At 42.2% G+C, this 23,883-nt stretch overlaps 1 protein-coding gene across 1 annotated transcript in view; it reads right to left on the reverse strand.

Annotated features, from left to right (window-relative positions):
• The window catches only part of CDH20 (cadherin 20), a 121,638-nt gene that overhangs the window by 16,262 nt on the left and 81,493 nt on the right, over nucleotides 1–23,883 (reverse strand). Inside the window, exons 2-7 of the mRNA XM_021552338.2 lie at nucleotides 21,639–22,005; nucleotides 14,881–15,175; nucleotides 13,057–13,176; nucleotides 9,742–9,909; nucleotides 7,721–7,908; nucleotides 2,865–3,118 (exon numbers count right to left, since the gene is read on the reverse strand). Of these exons, the coding sequence (XP_021408013.2) occupies nucleotides 2,865–3,118; nucleotides 7,721–7,908; nucleotides 9,742–9,909; nucleotides 13,057–13,176; nucleotides 14,881–15,175; nucleotides 21,639–21,881 (1,268 nt within the window). The 5' untranslated portion in view covers nucleotides 21,882–22,005. The remainder of the gene's footprint in view (nucleotides 1–2,864; nucleotides 3,119–7,720; nucleotides 7,909–9,741; nucleotides 9,910–13,056; nucleotides 13,177–14,880; nucleotides 15,176–21,638; nucleotides 22,006–23,883) is intronic.

The raw sequence follows: 23,883 nt of genomic DNA on the forward strand, positions 1-23,883 counted from the left end.
GGGAATAAACTCTACATTCATCCTGAAGTGTGCTACTGATGGGGCTGTGTCAGCACAAGGGGGATGATGTGTGGCTTTCTCACAGCATCCAGTCAGAAAAACAGCTGCCTCTGTGAGGCTGATTCATCGCAGTAACTTAACCTTCCTAACCAATGTCATGTCAGTTCAGTGCTGGGAACCAGCTTCCTGCGCCTGTGAATGGGGGATTGTGGTGGTGCCTGCAGGCCAGAAAACCTGGGCAAGGAGGCAGCTGATGGACAGAGGTCACTGCAGTACTCAGAGGTCAGAGGGGTGATTTCAAAGGGTGGGTAAAATGCTCAGTATGTCACAGGCATTGCCTTGCTTTTAAAGGCACTTTGTGCAAGCTGCCTTCCCAGCTGACTGTCAGCATGGTAAGGGATACTTTGGCCAAAACCACACACAGGCCCAGGTAAATGTCACAGCCTAGAACAGAGCCTGGACTTACTGTCCTTTTTGTTGGTTCTTTCATCAGAGTGGATGGGAATTGAAAGCATTAATCACAACAGACACTGAACACGGCTCATTCCTATGAATTTTCTCCTTTCAGCATGAATGCACTCACTAGAACAAGCATGACAAGTTTTTCTTTATATAGGCAGTTATTAAACCAGGATATAAAACACTATAGAAATATGTTGTTAGGAAATTCTTTTACACTCTTTTCCAGAATAATCAAAGAGGAAGGGATGGCAGGTTTGTACCCCTTTCCTTCCCTTCCCAGTCCTTCTTAACTCTTCATAAAAAAAGAGATTTCTCAGGCATTTGATTTATTTAGACAATAAATATGACTGTTCCTATATTTTGGTATAATATTTATTATTGTATGTGGCCTATAAAAATAATTTCTCTTTGACATTTTAAGGCAAATGAGTATCTGAACTTGACTATAGCCTTGTGATTAGTGGTTCAGAATTAAGCACCATTGTCAGGAAGCACAGGTGGAGTTCTCTTGAAAAGTGTACCTGCTCCTACACACTTGTTTCCACTGTACTATTTAGATAATCTTCCTGAATCATTCAACAACAATCATGACATATTTCCACTCATCAGAATTTCACAGGGTGGGAGCCAGGTACTGGATGCTGGGAAAGTGAGGATTTGAGACTGATCACAGTTCAAATTTCAGATGGATTTCAACTTGTACAACACAGTAAGTATCTGGGATTATTGTCTTTCTCAGCATGCCTTGCCCTTTGCAAAGTGAATTCAGCTTAAAACATTACTAGACTGATACTGCACTGAGGTGGAATGAATGGAGGAGACCACACAAGAGGCAAGAACTAATTCTTACTATTTGCATTTTAGATAGCATTACAAATTATATTTATTCTTTTAAAATCTGTTTCTTTACCTCAACATGGGGGAAAAGAAGGGAAGGAATGAGGGATGAATGAAAGGGCAGTGGAAAAGGAGGAAGCTAGGGAGAAAAGAGGAAGGAGGTTGTCAAAAAACCCTTACAAAAGTCTGTGCAAGTTTTTTTTTTTTTTATGTGTCTTTGTTGATGGATTCTGTGCTTTATAGAGAGTTGTTCATCAAGGGCAGTCACTTAAAAACTCAGAAAAAAACTAAGAAAAACCTCATTAAAAATAACAATGATAAATTCTACCCTCTGATAGTCCTCAGAATTATTCTTATACTATTTTAAGCAGATTAGCAGAGAGCTGTTTGCATTGCAGGGTTTGGATAATGCCAGACAGTAATCAGCAAAATAGGATGCAAGCAGAAAAAAAGTTTAGGGTAATGAAATTGTGATGCAGACAGCATAATAGTTTTACTGAGGAATTTGAGGCAGTGTCATGAGAAGTATGATAACCTTATAATGTAGGCAGAAAAGATAGGTATATTAAAATAGCAGAGATGAAAAACATAATTAGACCAGCAACACAGAGTGCAATACCATTAAGAAGAACAGGCTTTGTGTCTGTTCAGATCTTGTAGCTGAAGCTCAAAGAATTGCTTATTTAGATTTTACTTTCTTCAAAATATCCTAATGCTCAATGTTTCAACTCCCTCCTGTGTTTCCAAGGACTGTTCCTGAGCACAGGCATCTCAGAAGCTGGACCAATGCATGGGTGGTTAAACAGTAGCTCAACACCTAAAACTCTCAGATGAGAGGAGCAGCAAACCTGCTGGGATAATCAATGTGCAGTCACTAGCTGCTACTGCAGGTATTGAAAATTTCTGTGTGGGTTGGTCTTGGAGAATAACACCCTCCTCTGATAAATGAGGTTGGCAGTCACTATGGAAAAGAGTGCTATGACCACACAAATCTGCTCTGGCTCCTTACTGAGTTGCAGCTATGAAGCTCCCATGGCTGCAAATACATCTTTATCTTTCTTGCTGCCTTATGGGAATATCTAGCTCTGCATCTTTGACTAGACACTAGAAAATTTAGCATTTCTTGATTATTTATTAGCATGCATTCAATCTACTCCAAAAGTAGGTACGTGTTTGAGCTTGTTGACAAGGACAAACTTTGAAAGACAAGGGTGAAAAAGGACAAGTAAGTTGATCACCTTGCCATCGGGATGGCAGTGAGTTCTCAGCGATGCTCTCAGGTTTTGTGCCAGCAAAGGCAAGATTTGATTCTGGGGTTTGTTTTAATGCCCAGACATGCCTGACTGGCTCGTTGCAAGGCTTGATGCTGATGTCTTCCACACCACAGAACAGGGGGGAGCTCCTGCATGGCTTTGATAGAGCCCTCAGTGTGTGAGGTCTGGCTTGCTAAACCCACTGGTGACTACTACTGGCTGGAAAGATAGAGTCCCTCTCACTCATCACTGCCCCACCAATCAGATCTACTAAGGAATGCTCATGGGGCAACACACAAAGAGAGGACAGACCTGATGGAGTTGTTGGTCACGTCTGGGTCCTTGGCAGAAATGATCTGTATGGTGGTTCCAATCTCCACATCCTCGGGCACTTCCACAAAGTAGATGCTGGGCTCGAACACAGGAGGCTCATCCACGTCCTCCACACTGATGTGGACAGTGGTGGTGTCACGGAAGGGACCCAGGTTCAGGAACCGCATTTCCAGGTGAGGGTTGGCACCCTCTACCTTCAAGGTGTAGCTTTTTTTGCTCTCAAAACTTAAAGGCTGAGGAGAAAAAATAAATTTTCCATCATACACACTGAGCCATTTCATTATAACTTTTAATTTCAAGTTCAACAAATATAAATATTTGCAGATGCAGAAAAAGCCTTGAATGACAGCAGTATTAGAAATGGCACTGTATATTTTTTCTTTCTTTAATTTGATAGTTGAGCTGAAAAGGTTAGGAGAAATACTTGCAGATCACTTCAAAATACATATTCTTTCATTCTTCTTGCTAAAATGAAAATATAAACAGCCACCCTGCCACTGCACCATGGTTCACACAACCTGTTTCATACCACTTTGGGGAAAATACATGAAGAAACAGAGAGTAATGGGAGTACCTGAAAATAAGGCAAGACAGCTGGTTCCTCAAAAATGGGCCCAGTGGCAGGAACAAGGATGCTCACACAGGAGGTAGAGTTAGCATCTTCTTTTTTTTCCCTGAGGACATCAGAGTCTTGTCTCCAAGACCCCTGTCTGCCAAGCTTATTAAGGGCTCCAGTGGGAGCAGAGAACACAGTCAACCTCTCTAGCAAGTTCTTGTTCCAGTTTTTATCCATAATCCATCCTTTCTAGAAGTGAGGTTTTTTTCCACCTACTCCTTTCAGTTAGTATCCTAAACATGGATTCACCATCCAGGTGTAATGAGGATTTGAATCTGCTTCCTGCCTAGAGAACAGTTTAATTTCAAAACAGTTTAATTATAAAGTATCTCTGATATCTTCCTCTGGGAACTCTTTCATTTCATATGAAATGTGAAATATTAAATACTCAAGTATTATTTGAAGCAGGGAGTGAGAATGTTCTCCTTTTCCCTTTTCCCTCTTCCCTTTACTTTTCTTCCTGAGACAATGGATAAAGGGGGCCAGCTTCCTCTGTTAGTAGTTATCTGAATTTGATTTCCTATCTAGATAAAACTACTTAGTTGGTATACATGGATATAGAAGTAACTAATGCTGACATTGAACCTCTCAATAAATAATTTTTTCATCTCCCTTCCATCTTCTTTTCAGAGATCCCTGAAGAAAAGAAGGTGTCTCCAAAACCTTCTTAGAACTGAATGAAAAATTCCATATTTTATGTGCTACTTACCAGTCTTGGTAAGAGGTAACAGTAAGGATTTGACAAACCAGAATAACAGTATGGAAGGGTCAGTCCAAAATATAAAAAAATGACACCAGATGGACAGCTCACAGAGGATACAGTCACACTTGTCAAGTTACAGTCAGAAGTTGCAAGCAATTGCGCTGTGCTTAAATGGTCACAACCCTTTGCTTGAGTAATCTGGCCAGGTCTGATGCTGAAAACCAGCACAGTGAAGTCTCTTAGCTTGCACAGCTTCTGAGCAAGACAAACCTTGTACCAGGGAAGAAATGGCTAATCTCAGGGTCATCCAGCGGGGCATACCCCTCTTTGCTATATGGGTAGCTTTCAAAAAGAGCGGCTTTCTTTGGACATAAGGATTTGAGCCTCACATGGAATTACACGAGCAGTTCATTTAGACTGCAATAAAATGCCTGCTGTTCCCATCCAACCCCTTTGCTTCTTCTATTCAGCTCTTTCTATTTGAAGACCAATCACCAGACCAACACATGGAGATGGGAAGGAAAATAAAAGAGAAGGAGGATGCCAAAGCAATTAGAAGTCAAAGGTGCAAAGATCATTACTGTGAGAGTAAAGTTCTCCTTTGCCAGTCTTAACCCACTTCTGTCCTGCCATGCTCAATGGGGCAGCTGGCCAGTTCTGCAGCCAGTGAAGTATGTATTAGTTTAAGTAGCATCAGCAGAAGATTTCCATGCTCAGGCATGGCAGCAGTATATACTATGGTCCTCAAAACACCTCCTGGATTCCACCAAGTCTTCAGTACTTGGCTGCTGCTGCAACAGCTTCCTTCTTCAGAAGTGGAAATGTTGCAGTGACATATCAAAGCTCATGCTTTAACAGTAAGTTACTAGTATTGATGTCCTGCATAGGAATGCCTGACTACAGACTGGCATTCTTGGAATTATAAAACTGAAAGTCACTCAGCATTTAGTACAGGAGAGTGAGGAATGAAAACTGGAATGGGAACAGGTTTATTGTGCTGGGGACATGATGGTCCAATATTGTTGGAGATGCTGTACAGTGAGTGAGGCAGTACAAACTGTGCAGTCTGTGGCAGCAGCTACAAACAGGTGATCTGAAACTTGCTCCTGCTTCCTTTAGTTCCACCTGGTACATGTGCAACTACTGCAGGCATAGAACTTGTCAGCTAGGGTTTGGTGAGGTCTACAAACATAATATCCCTGGATGCAGAGTCATTATTGTCTACCAGTTGCATATTTTGGAGCTGTAAAAATAGCAGTAATATATTCACAGGACCAAGCAACAATAATTGTCCATCTGGCAAGGAATGTGCAATGCAAAGGTGCCTAAGCATATACTAAGAAAGAGGCCATTATATTTAATTGTTTCCCACGTGACGAAAACTGCATGAGAAACATGCATGTACACTAAAAAGCTAAGTTATAAAATCACAGACAGATTTAACAGCTATGAAATCCAATTACATTATTAAAACACATAATCACCTAGATCAAGTTAGAAAAATGAGAAAAATCAGACAAGTGTGTTAGACCACTGCATTTTTGATGGTCCTGTTTGCCTTCATTGTCAAAGATATCTTTTCCTCCTGTTTATCTCCTGTGCTAATGCCTCAACATCACTGTCCCCCTGATCAAATTTTTCTCTCATGGCTACATTCAAACCTCTTCCCCATGCAGGTCCCATGGAGAGGGCAAGCAAGTTGCCTTCTCCTGTGAACTTAGCATGCTGCAAAACACAGCCAAGAGGAGAGGCAGTCCATGGAAAGTTCTCCTTGTCCTTGTCCTCCTTCTGCCAGTGCTGATACAGGCACTGAGAGGTGGCACCATGCGGGGGGAAATTTAGCAAGACCCACTGTGAGAAAGTGATTGATCAGGCAATGACAGGGGAGGAAGGCAGGACAAGACAGGGCTGTGTGCTGTGCTGGGTGGGTAGCCCACCACCCTGCCTTCCATGGGCAGTGCAAAAGGGAGGCAGGGAGAAGAAGTAGGTAGGGTGAGCATCAGTCTCCCAGGCAGGCAGCTTGGAAAAAACTGTAAATCTTCAGGAGGTGCTCAACATTTTGTGGGATTAGTAGGCTGTGATAAGTAGCCACAACACCATAAGCAACAGTCTTGTCAGTAACTGTAAACTCTGGCTTTCTGATGCCCGTATTAGAAGTGCTAATTATTTTGCTTGGGAAATCTGTCAAGAAAAAAATAAAGGGAAAGTTTTGTTTACTTTTAAAAAAGATTTCATTCTTGGTTTAGAAATTCTCCCCTCTCCTCCCATTTTGATATCTTTTTGTATCGACACCAGTTGAATTTTTTTTTGTTTCTTGAGGGGATTCAAAGGACAACTTTCCCAGTGTTTGGCTATTGATAATCAGCATTACATAAAGCTAAAGGCACATAAAATATTACCAGTGTTTATGTGCTGTAGGTGGATTTAGCAATATGTACCTGATCCCAGTACATATCTGGTATGGTTGATACCATATATTTTATAACTCCTCTGGACATACATGAACATATCAAAACATAGCAAAACTGTATCCATAATAACAAAGGTCAAGCTTATTGACACATTTACTCCAAAGAAACGATTTTATTTCATTGATCAATAAATGAGTGGAAAATTACATTAGAGTTTGCATTCAACATCTATTTCATTCCAGAAGATACTTGACTTTAGGGACTAATATGCACAAAAAAAGAGCCGGGGAAAGGTGACCATAAATACACACTTAAATGCTTTGCTGTAGGGCACAGAGGCTTGCAAGGTCAAAGCTCTCCCCTGTATTGTTCCATTTTAGTGCACAATTTAATCCCAGGCCATTTAAATGGAAACTATACTTCCTTATTAGTACACTAGATATGCTTAGGCAGAAATATGGTTACAATTTCATAACCTAGAAACAGAGTTGAACTTCTAACATTTATGTAAGATTGTAGAATAAATATCCCATAGCAGGGAGCCTAAGCAAAATACTTGATGCCTTCCTGCATAGCCTGTGGTACAGAGTACCAGCAGTTTCACAGCTGCCATTTTAGAGACAGCTTCCTCTAGACTAATTAGCATTTATGGATCTTCAAGCAGCAATTAAAAAAAAAATAAACACTGCCTGGGTTTTATTGGTTTATAAATAATTCCAAGGCATGCTTTATTATTGTTTGTGGAACACCAGAGTGAAAAATATGTACAGTTCAAATGCAAATATTGATCTAATTTCTTGCATTGTAGGATAATTAAGCTACAGAGAATATTTAAATAGATAAATAAGGAATCAGTACATTCCTTTGGTGGGAAAAGACATGTTTATGCTAATGCTGTTCCCACTTTATAAAGTTGTTCCTAGGAATGCAGTCTGCTTTCATATTTTAGCAATAAATGTTAAAGAAATTGTGTTTTACAGCCAGAAAGGGGCTACTGTCACATAATGGGAACCAAGTTACTGCAGGCATAAGGGAATATTCCACACATAAAGTGTAACCAGGACACTTAGCCATATAAATTACTATAAAAAGGAAATGTTTTTACCTTTCTTACAGTGATGATGCCAACTTGGTAATTAGGATCAGTGTTAATATCAAAAACATCCAGTCCATCTCCATCCACAAGACTGTATTTCATCTCTGCATTAATGCCTTCGTCCAGGTCTTTAGCAACCACACGGCCCACAGTGGAGCTGATGGGAGCAGACTCCAGCACACTCATCTGATAATGCTCTGGCACAAGCAGCACAGAGGAAGAGAGGAGAAAAACAGGCTGTGAAGAGGAACCAAAAAAACTGCAAAGTAATGCAAAGAGTGGATCAGGGAGGCTGCAACACTGCATGGCCTGCAGAGAATATTTAGTACCTGTGCCAAAGCTGTAACAGCCATGTGATTTCCTTTAAAAAGCCACCGCCCAGATAAATTTCCTGGGGAAGTTTTATTTAGGTGTTTGTTATAGCAACAGGTTTGTTGAATGAGTTTTTTTAAAAACAGCAATACATCTGAAGATAGGAACTTCAACTAGAAAAATAGGGCAATTAGCACCAGTGCTGTTGTAGCCATGATATAAAGCAGGATATGGAACAGATTTAATAGGACAGGCATCTTTTTATTAGATATGTTTGTACAGCAGGAATAAACAAATTCTGAGCACCACAAATCCTTCCTCAAGTCCCTACAAACTTCTTTTCAGCCCCGAAGAAAGCTCAGGAGCTTGCCTGTTTCTTTGACATTTACCACTTATTCTATTAAAATGTATTTCCTTTCCCTACAAATACTGTCTTGAGCACATTTGTTGCATTGCTAATTTGCTTAGCAGCAAGAGTGGGGAAAGAACAACCTGCTATTTTAAAAGTGTATTTTGAACATATAAATGTTGTACCTAAAATACTTCTCTGGCATCATGCTTTACTTTCAAACCTTCCTTGCTGCACCCCCTCTGTCCACTGCACCAACTCTGTTCAATTACACCAAGGATGGGGTTTGATGGATTGTAATTTTTCTTAATCAAGAGTTTGGTGTCAGTTACAATTCACGCCACTTTCAAAACACAGTTGGCAATGGTGCGCTCAAGAAGTTCCTCTAACAGAAGAAGAAAAGTGGGAGTTGATATTTCTTGCTGATCTTAGTGGAATACTTTGATTTACCAGTGCAACATGCAGTAACAGATAGAGAAAAAGAATACCAACAAAAAGAACTGCAGAAGTTACATTACTAAATCAGCGAAATGAGAGAAAAGTCAAAACCAAAACGGCCTGAGATTGATTTACACCACTAAAAGAATCAGTTTTCTTTAAAAATCCCAAATTATATCCCTTGGAAGATTTAGTCCAATCAAAACTGAAAAGCTTCTTTTGAATTTTTAATGGCAATATAGAATTATGTAAATAAATGTGATATAAAATCTCATTAACAAAGAGCAAAATATGGCAAATCTTGTTTTGAAGTTCATTTTTGTCAATACAAAGTTGTGTTTCTGATAAGAATGGAGTTGCCTATTTTTGCATCCATTAGGTATGGCTGTTACATATCTTGGAGTTTAACTGTATATTGCCAAGGTTTAGATGAACCTTTCCTGGAGAACAGCCTGTGTGACAACCCACTCCACACTGCAGCGCAGATCCCAGACGCTCCCCTGCTGTGGCCTGGCTGGAGTGTTGAATGAATTATCTTTCAACTTCCAGCAGCACCACATGTCCCTGATTTGAGAGACATCCTCTGGAGATAGGATGAAAAGACAATCAGAGCAGCAATTAGTAGCCAAAGGCAATGGCCATGAGCAGTCTAAACACAAAAGTTCTCCTTCCTGCCTTTTTCTGTAAATTATTTTCTCATCCTTTAAAAAAAGTGTTGGTTTTGATAATTTTGGAGGTCAGAAGTTTTTTTGAAAGTCAAAGTGTCGAATAATTCCTTTTGACATTTCTCTGAAGGAGAGTTCTGTATTGGACCTGAAATTCTGCCCATCTCTAGTTTTCACTAGCCTGAGTTTGAGAATGAGAGCAAACAGCAGACATAAATAACACTCAGTCACCCCTTTTTGCCTGTCGTGGCACCACGGGTACTCACTCTGTGGAAATCTGGGTGGATTGTCATTGACATCAGAGAGAGTGATGTTGACTGTGGTTGTTCCAGCTAATCCTCCCAGCTGTCCACCCATATCCTTGGCTTGGATAATCACTTCATAATATTCTTTTGCTTCTCGGTCCATGTTCATTAGAGCTGTTCTAATTAAGCCTGAGATTGAGGGTGGAAAGGCGTTTGGGGAACAAAAGAAAACGGCTGTTAGAGAATACACAAAGAGGGTAGAGGGCTCTTTGTCCTGTGTCAAGAGTGAGACCAGGCTCTGCACTGAGTCCTACCTTTCCTGGCAGAGTAAAACTCACCCAAGTAGAATCTAGGTTAACAGAAGGTGTGAATTTTAAAGAAGCCAGTTAAAATGCATCAGCTCTGGGACAGGCTGCCTGTTCAAAATTAAAATGTTGCCTTCCAAGGAAAAGCTTTTTGGGAACAGTGTGCTACGTCGAATTAAAGGCCCTGCTCAGGATGACAATCTCTGCACAAAAGCTGGAAGCGATGTGCTTTGCTAAAAGATCCATCAAGACAAGTTTTCCAGAGCGTTCCTTAGCACGCAGTCCTAGGGACCACCCGGCATGAGCCCGGGGGCTTTGCTTCGGGACCCAGGCTGGGACTGCGAGTGCAGAACGCGGGAGACGCGGCTGCGCCCGGTCCGGAGGGGCCACGCTGCTCCCCCAGACCTCGGGGCGTCCCTTCCCTTCGGGGTAACACTACTGCGACAGGACGTGAGGTGGCAGCAGCACTTCTCCTATGGAGGCTGCGAGCGCCGGCCCGCTGGCCCCGCGCAGCTCCGCTCTCCCGGCTGTCCGTCCGTCCCGCAGCCCTCCCGGCTGTCCGTCTGTCCCGCAGCGCTCCCCGCTGTCTGTCCCGCAGCCCTCCCAGCCCCTCACTCCTCTAGTATCTCCAGGGCTCTCCATCGAGCAGCCGGCGGTGCAGCCCGGGAATGCGCTGCCATGGGATATTCCCTTGCTAGCGGCATGTTTGGGATGCCCTCCGGCGTGGGGCAAATGTGTCAGCCCCAGGCACCGTCGCGGTCCCACGGTTCAACACGCAGCACTTGCACATCAGGACACCATTAACTTGACTAATCTGCATTTAGTATTTATTTTTAGCAGAAAGACAATGTATGGGTTTAATAAAAAAGCAGTAAAAAGATATTGCGTCGGCAATTATCGCTGTGTGTGAAGGGAAGAAATAGTGACCGGTAGGGAACAGCTCACAGTGTGTTACTTTAATTTTCCTGCGTGGAGAACTTCAGAGTCCCATCCTGCAAAGCTGAGTGCCACCTGTGAAGTGCTGTAGCCCCTCAGCTCCCATGGGTATATAAATAAGATATGGAAATACTTAGCATTTAGGAAGTATTTTCTCCATATATGAACACGGAATTTCCACTCTTGGCTTGACCTAAAATAAGACATCAGTGCCTAAATTCCAGGCTCTGCCATGCATATCTTTGGAGCCTCTGGTCCCTAGGGGACACCAGGATTCAGAACCAGATCAGGTACCCAGAGATGCAGCGATGCAGAGCAGGGAGCATCTGATGCTGCTGCAGTCAGTCAGCAAAGAAACACTAAGGATGGCGGTGGCCATAAAACCCATCCTTAGGGCTATAGGAAAGTCTATGGGAAAGAGCCTCACGTCTTCCACAGAAATGTACTGGAACCATTTCTTTCACTAAATTGAGTGAGGTTTGTGCTCTTAAGAAAACAGTAAAGAGTAGAGGTGGTGTCCTTTCTTTTCTCTAAAAGTCAGATGGTTTCTTAGGACGTGAGAGAGTTCTTTTATCTTCTAGGGGAATATGATTGTGGTCAGGCTGTAAAAGCACTCTGGAAAAAGGGAGGAGGAGGCTCTCAACTTTCCTTTGAAGTTGTGTTTTCACATAGATACTTCTTCAGCACCTGTGAGGACAGTGACAGAATAGGAATAGGAGCACACCTCTGGAACCAAGAGTCTGTGTTGGGACATAAATGGTAAAGGACTCCAAATACTATTAGAGGAGGACTGTACCGAAATGAGTTGTCCACTATTGGGTGTTTTAATCACAATCTATCAATACAAAGGAGCTGTTGGTCACTTATGCTTCTAGCTCTATTTTAGAAACATGTCAGAGCTGCAATTGCATTTTGTGAGCTACCAAATCCCACAGGTGAGTTTGCACAGGAGAAGCTGATTACAGTCCTGTGCTTGTCATAGGGAAATGGCTTCTGGCTCACAACAGTGCTTATCCTAAATATGAGTCCAGTTGCTGACTGAGGCAGATAAAACTGAGGCATCTCTGAGCCTGTCCAGAGATGCAGTTCTATGTGACTGGGAAATTAATCAGAGGAGAAAAAGACCTTTTCTGGGTTAAATACTGATAAAATACATGATTTTGGACTTAAGATATTGCGTTGGCAATTGTCACTGAAGGGAAGATATCTTCTGTATAAACTGCATTCTAGAGGTAAAATCTGTTCTGGATATGACCCTGGATTTATTCTTTGCTTTCTTAGAAATATTTTGGTAATCAGCAAATCTATGATTAAGCCCTTATTTGTCTGGTTGATACCTGATTCCAAAAGGAGAATTAGTAGTTTATTTATATTGTAAATATAAACAAAACAGAGAAAATAGCATGTCACATACAAGTTTGTCTTTGGCTAGAACACCTACCCTGTAAACTGCTAACTTCAGAAGTTTATTCAGTGTTTTTCCTATGTTGTCCCCTAGGGCTCTGCAGTGACTATCGTCTCATGAGTTTCTGACCTTAGTACTACAGATGCCCTTTAGAAACTGTCAAAATCTGTCAGATTCCACTTTTGAATATAAACCTTGGATGTATAGAGAAAAGAGAGAGAGAAAGAAACTGAAACAGAGAGGGTGTCCTGTAGATAAATGTAAGGTTATTATCAAGAATACCCTTAGGTAAAACTACTCCAGATAACTGCATCCTTTTGCTTGCATTTTCCAGTCCTGACTGGTTCATAGATTTTTTTTTCCCCCAAGCCTTGTTATCAACTAGATCTGTTGAAGACATTTTTCAATGATAGAAGCCCAACAAGAGTATTTACAGCACCAAACCTATCCAGATCCTGAGTTGCAGAATATGATCATTCAGAGGAATATATCACTGGAAAAAGCAGATTCTTCTTCTGAAGCTCACTGCCACAGCATTACTTTACCCCTCACACAGTGCTGCTCTATCTTGGCTCCAAGCCACAAAACCACATTTCTCTGACCATGGCTATGATGCACTGCCCCTTTTTACTGCTTGCAACTTTTTCTTTTGGTTTTTACACTGACTCATTCCCTGATGAAATAACATACCTGTCCGAGAGTCTACAGAGAAATATGGCTGTCCTTGGAGAATACTGTATACGACTCTAGCGCTGTTCCCATAGGTTGGGTCATCAGCATCTGTCGCTGTCACCTGGATAACAGAGGTGCCTGACAAAAAAACCATCAAGGTAAGACTTTGTGGGATAAAGACCTGGCAGGAAAAATACACAGTTCAAAGTAAATTGAAATGCCTAACAAGAGCTTTCCCACACTGGACTTTTTCACTTGTACTCATAGTGCTTGTACTTATTGTTCATACTTGTAGCTTATTAGCACTAAAGGAATTAACAGGTATTAATCCATCATGCTTCTATAAGAAGATATAAAAGAGCAAGTACTCTATGGACCACAGTTACAGAATTGCTGAACTAACAGTACTTTGTTATGGTTGACAGAGAGATGGTGATAATATACTGCTTGCTTATTTTCTTGTGTCTTGATTTTAAATGTTATTAGGAGGCACTTCAAAGAAGTTCCACAGCTCTGCTGACATAAATCATGAACTGTTGTGGCAGGGCCATAGATGATGTAAGTTGACTGAGGGATAGGAATTGTACACAAACAATGAGTATGAAGGGATGTATCTCTGAGATAATCTCTCTGTGGGACTGCAGTTTACATTGCATAGCCTACAGATTATACACTGCACAAGTGCCTTTGCATCCCACACAGAGGCATATATATTTCTTTTTTCAATTGGTTTTCAAGGTCTGCTTCCTCTGAAACTAGTAACGGCTTGCAGGTAATGTAATTTATCAAGAACAAGGAGAAGGTGAGGCACAACTGAAATATGTGAGGGTTTTGACTCCTTAAAATGTCAGAAAACGCCATTATGAATCTATCTAGCTTTCTACATAATGTTTTGTGTTACAAACAAATCTGATGTTACTAGATAAGCACTTTAAGATAAATCTGAATTCAAGCTAGCCATTACCATTGAGAAATATTATTACTGACTGGAACTTCTGTATTTGATGCCTTTCTCTAGCTTTATGTCAACATAATATTTAAGAATGAGAAGTTGAAGCATATCTGTAACTTCAGGACATGAAATTTATATGGTATTATTATCTCTGCAGTGATGTCATAGAGCCAAAAAGCAATAGGCAAACAAAGACAGCTCAAAAAGAAAGAAAAAATAGTCCAGAAAAACAATATTTTATGTGATTATTTGAATTCTTATATGGAAATGATTTCTCCTGACTTGTGTCAGGGTAGGAAGATAGGAAGACTACTGTTTGTCTTCTGCATTGCAATAACAGCAATGTCTTCATCATGATCCCATTCTGTAAAAGTGGAGGGCAAAGAGTAACAGAATCTCAGGATTCAGTGAACCTTGTTTAGTGCAGGTTTACATGAATTAGAAGGAGCTAATGATTGTTTTCATGTTTCCATGTTTTGAAGGGCTCCTGGACAGTACCTGAGCTCTCAGTATGAACTTGATTAGATTGCTAAAATGGTGTTATTTTCAGGATGGTAATGGCTGTCTAATGGACTTTATGATTTCTACCATCCAATGTCAGAAGAGAAGGTGCACTATGTTACTACAAATTATCTAAACATGGCATGTTTGAATCACACCTTTTTCATCTCTCAGGCTTCCCTTGGCACATTTTCTTTCAGAGGAGCTGCTGCTGATGTAAAGCCTGTTGTCTCCTTTCTACAGCAAGCAGGCACCCAGGATAAGCTCCTCTGTCCTGCAGCTCAAGCGCAAGGGGCAGAAGCTGAGGTCAAGGAGTCAGGGAATTTGTGTTTTAGTGACCATCTCCGATTTGCTTATAAGGGAAAGAGACTCCACAAAATCTGTCTTACCCACAGGTGACATTTCTGGAACAGAGGCTATGTAAGGTCCATCCAGGAACTTGGGTTCATTGTCGTTGATGTCTTGGATTTTGATGATAAACTCTGACTCTGGTTCCATCGGCCGGCCTGTTCTCCTGTCCAGAGCCTGTGCTCTGAGGGTGTACTGTGACCTTTCTTCCCGGTCCAGTCGCTGAATGGCGTGAATGTCCCCTGTGGTATCATCAATGGTGAACACAATGCCAGCTCCCTCTCCTGAGAGGATGTATTTGATTGAACCGTCTCCCCTGTCCATGTCAGAGTGGAGCTGTGGAAAGGAACAGGATTCAATTCGACCATGAGCTGGGTAAGCAGCTGCTGAGAAGCACAAAGCATGCCATCATCCTGAGCGTTCTGGTCTCGCTGTCAGCACTCACAGGCTGGTTCTAATGAACTCTCTTTGGTGAAAGAGGGAAATAGTAAAGTCTGTAACACATAGTTGCAGTTAAAAGCCCTCTCCTCTCTTCCTGTTTCTGCACCCACAGCTGTGCCACAAGAAAAGGCAGAGGCACCCAAACAGGAACAAGCTCTGTGCATTTCTGGAATCTTGCTCAACACAATAATTATCTTTTGCCTTATTACAATGGCCACTGAGAAGATTTGGTCTAAAGTGAGGTCAGCAAAGCTGCAGACTGTGATTCCTCACAGGGCTTAAGAGGAGTCAAACACTACAGGGGTAGCATAATGTTGGGGCAAATAAAGGAAATCTGTTTGGGATCAAGGGGAATGCAGAATGGGAGAGCTACCCATGATTCAGAAATATTTAAATATTCTTCCATTACATTTTAGTAATAAAATTAGTCTGGATCCTTACATCTTCAGGAAGGAATATTGTCAAACAGTAGGTAAGCTAAGCAGCAAGAAACAGTTGCTTATGAGCATGGCAGGCTATAGAAATGAGAACCATCCCAGTTATTCTAGGAAATTAGCAAATGGATTTATTGCATGACTGCTAATTAGTTCTGAACAGCCACAGATAACTGTGAGCTGTGCAAGAGAAAAGCGCAAGAGTAAATGCAGTACTAATTATAATCTTAAACAGGGAAACAAATAATTCTGGGGACTACATTCTGTTAAACACCTGGTTCCCATGAAATACTGGAATGACTATCAAAAGCAATGAAACTGGTTAATTTCACTCACACTATGAAAACCCATGATGGTATGCTCATAATTCCATGCTTTTGAAGAATAGAACATAAAGATCAATGCCCAGTGGCAGTAATCATTCAGTACCAAAAGACAGGAAGGCAATTGGCTTGAGGTGCAAAAAATCAAAATGGTTCAGATGTGAATACTGTTTTCCAGTGTGATTATGATTGTGGGCAATGAATAAAAGAGAAATAATAATTAAAAAAAACCCAGTGAAACTGTTCTGGGTTCAATTAAGTACATTTTAAAATGCATATATGGGCAAATAATCTCAGAAATGTGGTCAGGATTAGGTGTGTGTTTAATGCTTTGATGAGATCAAAGGACAGATGGGAGCAATTTTGGAGGATGGGGCCAAACATAGGTAAATATTTGCACTGGAGAGAAAAATCTTAGAATTATAAACTGAATATATGAACACAGTATTTGAAGAAAGAATCTGAGCAGAAATGGATAATTCGTGTCGAAAAGCAGAAGTCAAACTTTGTATAATTGAATACAGGCTATTGTCTCAAGAAAGAAAGAAGAAATCTCTTCTCTGAGCTGTTTAAAAATGTAAAGAACATATCCAATAACTTATTACATAGGAGAAAGTTTCATAGGAATGTGGGCAAAATTACTTATCTGACCTGAGCATTTCTAGTGCCAGTGAAGCAGCTCCTCAGCTGTTTTAGGGTACATGATCCTGTTGACCAGGGAGCAGAAAGAGCTTTTCCCCCAGTGAAGGGTCTGGTTGGGAGAAACTCATTTTCTTGAAGGGTGTCTCCCTTACTTGCCTCTCAGGTAGGTCATGCAACTTATGCAAAACTTGGACCCACTCTTGATTTTCAGGGCAAGAGTGCTTTCAGCTGAGGTGGGATCCTGTGGTTTTCCATGGCATATCCCAGCCTGCAGACAAGTCTGTATGGAGGTGGCCCATGGAGAGCAGCACTGCAGTGTACCTGCAGGAGCTGAAGGTGCAGGTTGTGGCAATGGCTGTGTCAGGCCATTTCCTCCTCTGCCTCCATCCCTGCAGTGGCTACTGCATCTGAGAAACATTGATATTTTGGAGAAAAACTGGCCGCTCTCAGGTGATGTATTAACTGAATGGTGGAAGAACAAGCCTAGAAAAATTTGGCAGTGGTAAACAGTTAAATTTAAATGGCTGCCATGTGTATTAATTCACATGCAGGCACCAGGACTGCAAACTGGTGTATCTTCAGGAAACACCATCTTGTGATTAATTTAAAAAAAGACAGTGGTTGTCATGACTTACCCGAAACGCCCATAACTCAGAGATTATCACTGTAGGAGCTAGTAAACAGGATAATTCCAGAAGGAGGACACCATTATAGCATTTCAAATTGATTCAGAACCACTAAGCTACATCTTGGGCATTTGTTTTAGTGCATTAGTGCATCAGTGAAAGAATGCAGCTGCTGAGACAGATACAGATGTTAGACCTGATTGGGGAATTAGAGCTGGGCCTGATGGAAGAAAATGAGTTTTGGAACACCAGCAAGTCATCATTAAATGAGGAAAAGGGAAAAAAAAAAAAGAAAGAGGAAGGCAAAGTCAAATTCAAGGTCAAAAGGCACAAATTAAACAGAAAATAAAGAGAAAAATGAAAAATAAATTAAAAACAAGGAAAAAAGAAAATGGGAAAAGAAAAAGGGAACAGGAACAAGAAAAGAAAATGAAGAAGAAGGAGAAAAAGAAGGAGGAAAAGAGAAAGAAAAAAATAAGCATTTTTTTCAAATAGCAGTATGTGGTCAGGAATTTTCAGAATACTTAGAAGCAAATAATGAATCAAACTTATCAGTTAAATTACACCTTCTGTCCAAAGCTCTATTTGGAATAAATGCAGTTGTGAAGGGAGCAAACAAGGAATCAACATGGCATGCTATTAAGAATTTGGGAGTACAAGAGGGTCTCTGTATAACTGTGATTTGTTAGAAACACATTGTTTGGGTCTCAACCAAGGCTAGGCAGTAAGAAATGCTAGCAGCACTTTTACAGCTTCTTGTATAACCCACTTTTTCAAGACAAAGCAAAAAAGAATGTAAAAGACAAAAAGACATAACACTGCCAGAGTGCAATAAATCTGAAAGAATTTGGTGTCTGAAGGGACTGAAGTTCACACCAAACCTAATATCAGGATGTTCTAGTTTGGAGTGTAAAAGTCACTGTGGTGGAAAGGTGATCTAGTCTTAAGTTGGGCTTGTTTTATGGGTGGTGCAATAAATGGTGCTGCCGTGTGATTGATACTGAGTAGGAGGAATTAATTTTTACTTTCTCCTCCATATTAAGGAAGGGGTTATTGGAGGAATAAAGCTGATAACTCCTGAGAAATTTTTAACTGTGTCAACCCGCGTTGCTTCTTTTGATGAGTATCGTACAAAAAAATAAGGATGCTACACCTGCATTGGAATGACACATTTCCTGGCAAAGGGCACGTGGAAGAGAGTAGCACTGCAGTGAGCAGCTCGGGGGAGAACCACACAGCTCTGCTAAGCAGTCTGTGACTCCATCCTTGATGTGCTTCTCCCTTCTCTGCTTCCAGGGAGGTAGCACCTGCAGGGGATTTTTGTAAGGATACATGACTGAGTGTGGTTGGTGTACATTGATAGTCTGCAGAGAGGTTGCATTTTACTCATTTGTTCAGCTGCTGTGATTCAAATGCTTCTTTGAAACAGAGTTAGGGAGTTTCCAACGTGGCAAAATGGTGAAGTGTGTCCCCAGTTCAATTACTGACACAGTGTAGGCTGCTCATTGAATGTGGAAAATACCTGCTGTAGCAAATGAAGGGGCTTTGGTTTCCCTGGTTCATCCTATTAGCCAATAATGGACACCTCTAGGAAAACTGAAGCCTTGTATTTATCTGTGACAGCACCAGGAACCCTCTGAAGCTGAAGTACTTTAAATCACTATCATGAGCACTGGAGAAAAGCAAAAATTGTACTGGCTTCACGTCAGGAAGTTTCTTTCATTTCTCTGTCCAGAACAGATTTTGCACCTTGCCTTAACAGTTGTCTAGGGAAGTTCACAGAATCACAGTAGCCTTGGAAATCATAAAAGGCAAGTCTGGACCTGTGGTTCAAGTCAAGGTGCTTTTTTGGTTGCTCCAATCACACAGAACTAGCCAGAACCAGCTGTACAACTGGCTCTGTGCTGTGCTTTCTCTCTTCTTCTGATAGAGGCTTGGAGAGAGCAGATGGATAAAAGCAAGGCCTGGCTATGACGATGTTTCAGGATGTTGTGGGTGGTATCAGTTGGAAGAGGCCCTGCCTGGCCTGGTAGGGGACCCAGGGCTGTTTTGGAGGGCTGGTGTGAGCAGCCAGCAGCAGACTGAAAACCCTTGCATGCCCCACTCCGTGCAAGCCTTTACCAGAGCTATTTTTGAGTCAGCCTGGGGTGACTCGGGCTGAAAAACTTCTAGCCTGCCGGAACAATTAATTCACCCCACAGTCTATTCCCTGCTGACCCCTTTCCTAAGGAAAGGATCCCTGAGACTCAGGCAGCACAAATGCAGGCAGGCGATGAGCTGTGGGAGGCTGCTGCCTCTTCGGAGCGCCTGTGCCTCTGGCTGGGCGAGGCGAGGGGAAGCCTCTGCCTCACAGAGCCCCACATTCCCATCCCAGCTCGGCCAGCTCTGCGCACCTGATCAGGCTGGGACACCATGGAACCTGCGAGCCCCATGGGCCCCTTTTGGCAGCAGAGCTCCCTGGAGCCGGGGCTGCACGGAGCGCTGCTTGGTTCAGAGCCCTTCCGAGGGACCAGCTCAGCGGTGCGCGGGACTAATTGGCCCTGTTAACCCTGGGCACTAATTATCTCTCGTGCACCCTGGCGTGACACAGCCAGTGCCCAGGCAGCCTTGGAGAATCTCCCTGGTGGCAGCTTGGGCTTCAGAGGGGCGTGAGGAGCCATCCTGGTGTCCTGGTGTCCTTCCCTTGGGCAAAGCTGAGCGGTGGCAAGCTCAGGAGTGCTGCTGACTGTGCCAAATGTGCGTGCTCCTAATGATAACATCAGGTCTGAAAGATGAGCTGGTTTCTCCCCATACGTGTTTTGCCTAAGATTTGGCTCACAAGTGGAAGCCTGAAGTAATTTCAGATGTAACTGAGAATGTGGAATAATAAGTCTGGCCCTTGTTCTGAAGCTGGGAATTGCCTGAAAACAGGTATTAATTTCTTTAATCAATAGAGATCTCAGGACCTGAAAAGCTAGGTGCACAGATGAATGAAGACTAATGAGGTCTCATCTGGAGGCAATCACTAGTAATGCCATTGCTGTAGGAGGAAGGAGAGCACATCTTGCTGTCAGTCATGCAGGGCTAAATCAGGAGGAGGTCTTCTGAAGCCTGCAGATCCATTTTGATTTATATTTGTGTGACTGAGAGCACAGTTTAGCTCTATGGGGCTGTAGAATGATAAATATGAGTCCAAACTGGGCCTCTGGATATGAAATATTTTTTTTTTTTCTCCTGCAGAAGGATAGCTTGGAAGGAAAAACAGAGCCTATATCTCATAAAAGTAAGCAATGAAATGTGAAGGAATTATTTTCTGGCATCCTTTCTAAGTTATTTTTCATATATACCTATGTGTAGTCTCCACTTGTCATAGCTGTAGCTGATATTCTAGGCATGTAAATCTTGGTTGTATTGTTCAAACACTTAAGTCTCTCCACATTTTTGTCCAGATTTGTCACCTTGGTGTAGAATAAAAGCACACTTGATGCTGACCATAAAACTTTGAGTAACAGGGTCAATACAGGGTCAGCGATTCAGGGTCTTTAAAAACAAAAAAGGAGGATGGATATGGTGAGACAGATTGTGACAGCAGACATCACTGGTCTGATTTCCATCAGCTTCTTCCACAAGGAGACACAGAAAAGTAAATGCAAAATATTACCAAGTATATGTATAGAATGAGCTCGGGAATATATTTTACACATATCTGTACTGATGGGTAGGTTCTTGGGGCATAAGGGATCCAAAAATAGGACTCTTTATACTTGGATTTAATGAGATGTCCATCTATCCTTCTAGATCTGGAGCAACTTCTTTGTAGTCCACAAAATTAACCTGCAGTCAAGATGTGGTAAACTAGAAGATACTCTGACCCTGAAGATTTACAGAAAACAAAACCTAAAATGGCAGTTTTAAAGTGAAACTAGCTATTTAATTTGATTTTGAATTGCAGCTTCTAGCTGACTTGATCATGGATAGAAGCACAATCAGAAACTCTTCCTTTCTTTCCTACTCCTTATACGTCAATATAATGTTGCTTTGCCTTGACATTGTAGGAGTCCCTGGAAAAATTGCTGCAGATTTTCTAACACTACCTCAAATTGCAGATGATGATTGATGCAGCAGATCTCTTTGAAATAGGCAAATATATTGACAGCCCCTTGAAACAGAAATTCTTTCCAAACAAAGGTGACACGGGGCAAAAACTCTTGGGAGCAGAAGTGAAATTAATGTGGATGAAGTCACTGCAAGAAGAAAGGCAAAGGCACTTGAGTAAACATCCCGTTTTTCACCACAATCTGCAGATACACAGGTTGATACACTATTACAGACATCCTCCCACTGTGGATCTTACCTTCCCGACATAGAGAGGGTCAGTTCCTGTGTATTCCTCCAGAACAAAAAACTGGTTCCACACCCAGCTCCTCTTCATACGCTGATGCAGCTTGTCTGACAGGTTGTCTTCTTGCCCTTCAGTGAGGGGCCTGGCACTTCCTGACAGCACAGTTGTAGTAAGGTCCATCAGTCCCCAAAAATACAAGGAGACACCAAGTCCAAACAAGTTCTTTGCATTGCTCATTCTACCTGAAGTCCACATCCGTATACTAGGACTGATTTAAAAGTCCAAACACAGTAACTTGGGTCCCTTGAGAATAAAGTAGGTCCTTGTGTAGTCCTTTGAAATGTCCAGAAGAGATCCTGGTTCTCAGAAATGCAGTATCCTGTAAAGTTAAAGGAAGTTTATAAGAGTATGCCTTTTTCCTCAAGGCAGATGAGTTTTCTCAATAGGTAAATATGCTAGAAAGTATTTAATCCTCTATATAAAAAATGTAAGATCAGGATAAACAACTTTTGAAAACAGAAATACCATTGCCATATAAGCTGAAGACCTGGAGCCTCAGGTACCAGTCATATCAGGGTTTAGTCAATGAGTTCTTGACGTTGCTAATTTAGTTGTAGGGTTGTTTTATAATATTGATTGACATATTTTTAGAAATATTTATGACTAGAAGTCCTTAGAGAATATTTAAAACCAGTTCACTCTGGAAAATTATGATAGCTGGAGAACAATATTTGGCAACCATCTTTCTGTTTGGAAACAATGTCATTGCCATTACACATCCATGCACACATGTCTACATAGATACAGATTTTATTACTATAGTGCAAACCTTGAGTATAATTTCTGGAAGCTAAAGTTATTTCTGACTTTAATTATTCTTTCATCCTCTCTGTTGCTTGAATTCAGGTTTCACACTCTGTTGCCTCCTCTCTGAGGAACTGATTGCAATATTTCTAGAATTTGAATGGTCAGTTAATGATTTTATAGCCAACAAAATGTTTCACAGTGCTGATGGCCACATACTGTATGTCCAAGTGTCGTGGTTTGACACGGAAAGAGAATTTTTCCGGAAGGAAGAGGTCAATTTGGATATTGACCAATTGAAGGTGGACACACCTCTGAGAACACAGAGGGGTTAAGAGCAGAATTCCCAGGGGAACTCGTTCTCTTTGGTTCTGGTCAGGACGCAGTGCAAAACTCTCCCCTGCCCAGCAACGAGCTGGGTGGGGAGGGGAAGGCCCATGGCCTGACGACGGTAGGTCCAAGGGTGGTGGAAGGACTGGAACCGGGCTGGCCCCTGCAGATGGAAGGGTGGAAGAAATCTGGGATGTCTCCATTTCCTCCCCCCCCCCCCACCCCGGTTTCTCTCCCGAGGGGGAGAGAGAAAGAGACGGCGGCGGTCCTGTCCTGTCAGCAATTCCACCGCGAGGAAGGAGGAGAGGGGGGAGCTGCAAGGTGCCCAGTGCGTGGGAGTTGCTGGATGTCCGGGCATCGAGCCATCCCTGGGGAGTTCGGACTTTTAACCCTTCCTTGAGGAATGAAAGCTTTGTGAATTTTCCTTTCCCCTCCTTGGTTTGAAAAAGAGAGGAAGAGGGACACCTTGGACCCTGGGATGTTAGAAGGAGGAATTCTAGATGGGAGGGGGACAAGGAGTGGCTTTTGGCTGGACTTTTCCGTGTTAGCCACAACCTGAACCAATCTTCTCCTCCAAGAGGGACTGTGTTTTGGGAGGATGCCAGTGAGTCAAGAGACCTGCTTCAGCTGGGAAAAAAACAAAAGTGGAGTGAACGGAGAAGAGGTTAGGGGGTTTGTGGTGGCGCCCCCTTGTCCTGGAAAGGAAAGAGAAGAAGATCTCTGTTCTTGAACCCTTGGCCCCAGGGGAAATGGAAAATGGGGGGGACTGTGGTCCCAAACAATGAAAAACTGAACTGTTGTTTTCTCCCCTCTTGGCAGGGCATCCTTGAAAGGAAAAATCCTAAAAGCAGTCTGTCCATCCATGCATTGGTGGTGAGAGCACTGTGCACGGAAAGGAGAGGGTCACCATGGCAAACTTTTCTCCGGGCGGTGCCATGTGTGACATGGAAACACAGGATGTGGAGCTGTGTTTCTTGGGGGGTCTGTGGCACAGGAGAGACTCTGTTCCCTCGAAGGCCTGAGTATCGATTGTCTGGAGGGTGGAAACCTGATTGGGGTCCAGATTGTGTCTCGCTGTGGTTTGTTGGAGTTGGGTGGTGGGAGGAGGAATGCTTTGCAAGGT

The sequence above is a fragment of the Lonchura striata genome, chromosome 1, assembly GCF_046129695.1.
Source record: "Lonchura striata isolate bLonStr1 chromosome 1, bLonStr1.mat, whole genome shotgun sequence".
Lineage (NCBI taxonomy): Eukaryota > Metazoa > Chordata > Aves > Passeriformes > Estrildidae > Lonchura > Lonchura striata.